Source organism: Aplysia californica, unplaced genomic scaffold (genome assembly GCF_000002075.1).
Source record: "Aplysia californica isolate F4 #8 unplaced genomic scaffold, AplCal3.0 scaffold00288, whole genome shotgun sequence".
NCBI classification, from domain to species: domain Eukaryota; kingdom Metazoa; phylum Mollusca; class Gastropoda; order Aplysiida; family Aplysiidae; genus Aplysia; species Aplysia californica.
The window spans coordinates 148,713-151,984 of record NW_004797558.1 but is presented as its reverse complement, the minus strand read 5'-3'; the positions used below and the strand labels follow the sequence as shown (position 1 = coordinate 151,984).

At 40.9% G+C, this 3,272-nt stretch overlaps 1 protein-coding gene across 1 annotated transcript in view; it reads left to right on the top strand.

The window, feature by feature from the left end:
• LOC101854647 (ankyrin repeat and sterile alpha motif domain-containing protein 1B) overlaps nucleotides 1-3,272 on the top strand; it is a gene marked incomplete in the record, with an annotated part of 155,677 nt that overhangs the window by 129,051 nt on the left and 23,354 nt on the right. Inside the window, 2 exon segments of the mRNA XM_035970576.1 lie at nucleotides 675-761; nucleotides 1,723-1,860. Of these exon segments, the coding sequence (XP_035826469.1) occupies nucleotides 675-761; nucleotides 1,723-1,860 (225 nt within the window).

Sequence of the window (3,272 nt, the reverse complement as noted above, 5' to 3'; positions counted from 1 at the left end):
CGTCCAGACCCTGAATGGTATGGTAACAGTGAACAGAAATAGAAGGCTCAAACTACACCAGAAAACTTGCCCCGACAAAGGGTGCAAACCATGCTTTTTACGAATGGAATTACCAAATATTTTATGGTCATCCGCACTCAGAAGTACATACAAAATTTTCACGCATGTTATCGTTTCTGTCTTCTTTCTCTCCTTAAAAAAATCCTTTTTACTATTGGTGGTTGGAGGGCACCACTGAATGTCATACTTCTTTTCTTCCTCTTTCTCGTTTATCCTGTTTTTAATAACTTTTCATGGTTCAATCGGAGGTGGACATCAGAATTTCATCCGCTTGAATAACTTCACATTATTGAAAAAGGTGTTAAACGCATACCATTACCATTGTGTAATTGTTATTATATTGATGTTTTGCTTGCACGAAATGACAGTACGTGGGTTTTTCTTAACTGGAAGTCGTTAATCAAACCAAAGAGTCCCTTTTTATGTATCCTCTCGTAAACGTAATTCTTTCGAAATAAATGTTTTCAAAGTTACTCTGTAAAAAAGGCATTAAGCTCATAAAAAATAGTTGTGTAATTTCTATTACTTCCACAAAGCATATGCTTATGACACAAAGTGTCTCAATGGGGGGCATAAGACGTTTACAATACAATCACTTTTCTTTTTGCCCGCAGAAATCCTCGGAGGTGATCAGTAAAATCCCGACCATCATGTTGTCCATATCATTCAAAGGAGTCAAGTTCATCGATGCAGCTTCCAAGGTTTGTGGGAAGACGACAGATCTATTTGAAGACAACGAAAATGAGGGTGTTTGGTGGACGGCAGTCTGGGGTCATCTGTTGCTTATTTGGCGTTTATTTACTGTTTCTACCCTTATTTGTCCTTGGTGCAATGGGCTTTGAAACTTTTTTGCTCTAGTGTAGCTTGTTCTTTCTTTCCTATCAAATATCTATAGTCCTAATCTCTCCTTCTTTTCTCTGTGTTCCTCTTTAATAACGCCTCTAATTCCCAGCACTTATGTGACCTATTTGTGTTACGAGTACCGTTAAATTCTAGCAAATACTACGTTCTTTCAAACAGCCAGGGCACATGTTCTCCGGTTGTTAACATTCTCAAATATATTATTATTACTTCTGTGCTGCTCTCTAGTCTAAGGCGTGCTGGTCTTGTTCCTACGTTTTGGGGTCAGCAGTTGTAAAGCTCTTAGTTCTGAGCCCCGTCCTGCTATCCTTTAGCCAAAATATTTTGCCTGTCTGTTTTGTTTTGGGTTGTTTTTTTGTTGTTTTTTGGGGGGTTGTTTTTGGGTTGTTGTTTTGTTGGGTTTTTTTTTGGGGGGGGTTGTTTTGTTTTATTGTTGTTGTTCTTTTAGTTCATATGAATAGGATGTTGTGACTTTGGAAACTTACTTCACCATAAGTCTTGATTTGAACGTTTCAAACTTAGTGTATCTAATAGATGATTACTCCTGATTTGTCACCAACGTAATGATCAATTCGTGTAAAAATGAGCACTTGTTGTACAATGGCGCAACTGGCAGGACCTACTCTATTTTTTGCTCAATTGTACCTCTATCATGCTTTTTTCCAATTTTTGTTTACTCAAATTAAATAAAAACTCTAATAAATTTAAATGGATCAAAATGAGAAAAACAGAAAACATACACTCGGACAAACAGACTAATGAACTGACCCTTGTCTTCTCTGTCCCTCTGTGTCTATTCAGAAAGTGGTCTGTGACCACGAGATCGCCAACATCTTTTGCGCATGTCAGGACAGCGAGCACATGAACTTCTTCGCCTACATCACCAAAGACAGACAGGCGGGCAAGCACTATTGTCACGTGTTCAGCGTACGGAGCAAGGTAAGACAAAGTGTGACAGGAATCTTCAGATGAAGGGATGAGAGATTGTTTCTTTGTGGGGTTTTTTGTGCATTACTATGTTACTTGATGGTGCGGTGGCAGAGCGGTTAGTGTGCTCGTCTCTGAAGCGGAAAGTCCAGGTTCGAGCCTCGGTTTGGACACGGATTTCGCCCTCTCCTACCCACCCAGCTGTAATAGATACTTGACTTCGAGTTGGGGAAGTAAAGGCGGCGTGGAAAGGAACTGGCCACCCTACCACAACATGCTGAAGGCCCAAGAAGTTGTCTCACTAACAAGGCAATCCCCAATGTCCGGATCAGATGCGGGGACAACTTTTTACTATGTTACTCTCTTGTTTCACATCTGTTCTCCAGCACATATATGACTTTTTTGTTTTGCAAATGCCATAAAACTAGTACTAGTACTAGTACTTCTTGGGCCTTCAGCATGTACTGAGTAAAGAGAAGCATATGGGTGGTTGGCGGATGGTCTGGTGTGGTATGCTTCTTCGTCTCTCCCATCAACCTCCTATATTGCTGATAGCTTCCACTTCTTTATTGTGCTTGTTACTCTCTTGTAATACCGATAATCATCGGCATTTATATGACCTTTTTGTTTTGCAACTGCCGGACAATTTTTTTTACAAAAATTGTGACAGGATGTTTCAAATTAAGGGATGAGAGATCGTTAGTTTGTCTGAGTAAAGAGAAGCACGTCGGCACAATAATTTAGTGGTGGGAAAAATTAAGACCTCGCAACTCTTCAAATTTGTGCATCCATGACTCGTTTGGCCAATCTTTTCAACCGAACACCTCTGGGTTTTTTTTTCTGTAATTCTTCCTGCTTCCTACTCAACCCATAGGTTGAAAGTGCCCACCGCCTCCTAAATGGTCTGGAATGGGTTGGTGTAAAACATTTACGATTTACCAAACATAAACCCCACCCTTCAAAAACTCGTCATCATTACTGCTCAACGCCAAGGTAGACGTCCACCATAAACGAACTGCAATGACCCTGACCCATGAATCTCCCTCCACAACCACCCCTCTTTTTTTCTCCCTCACATAGATGGCATTTTTTTTATTTCTTCTGTTCTCCACATCTCTGCCCCTCAAGCTGTGGAAAACGACGTCGGCTTTTACTCCCCCTCTGCTTCTCTCCTGGCGTTTCTTCTATTGTGTCTAATAGTTATCCTCACCCCTTTTGCCTTTTGTTGCGGCTTTACATACCTCTAGGAAAATGCCTTCTTATCCTGTGGGTTTTATCATCTCTTGAAGTAAAAAAGAAAAAAAAAAGCCCTCAGCCTTTTGATGTGTGTGTGGGGGATGTTGGTCCTTTAACGCCCATTCTCTGTTGATTTTTTCCCCTCCTCCCCCCCTCTCTCCCTCTCTCTCTCTCTCTCTCTCTCTCTC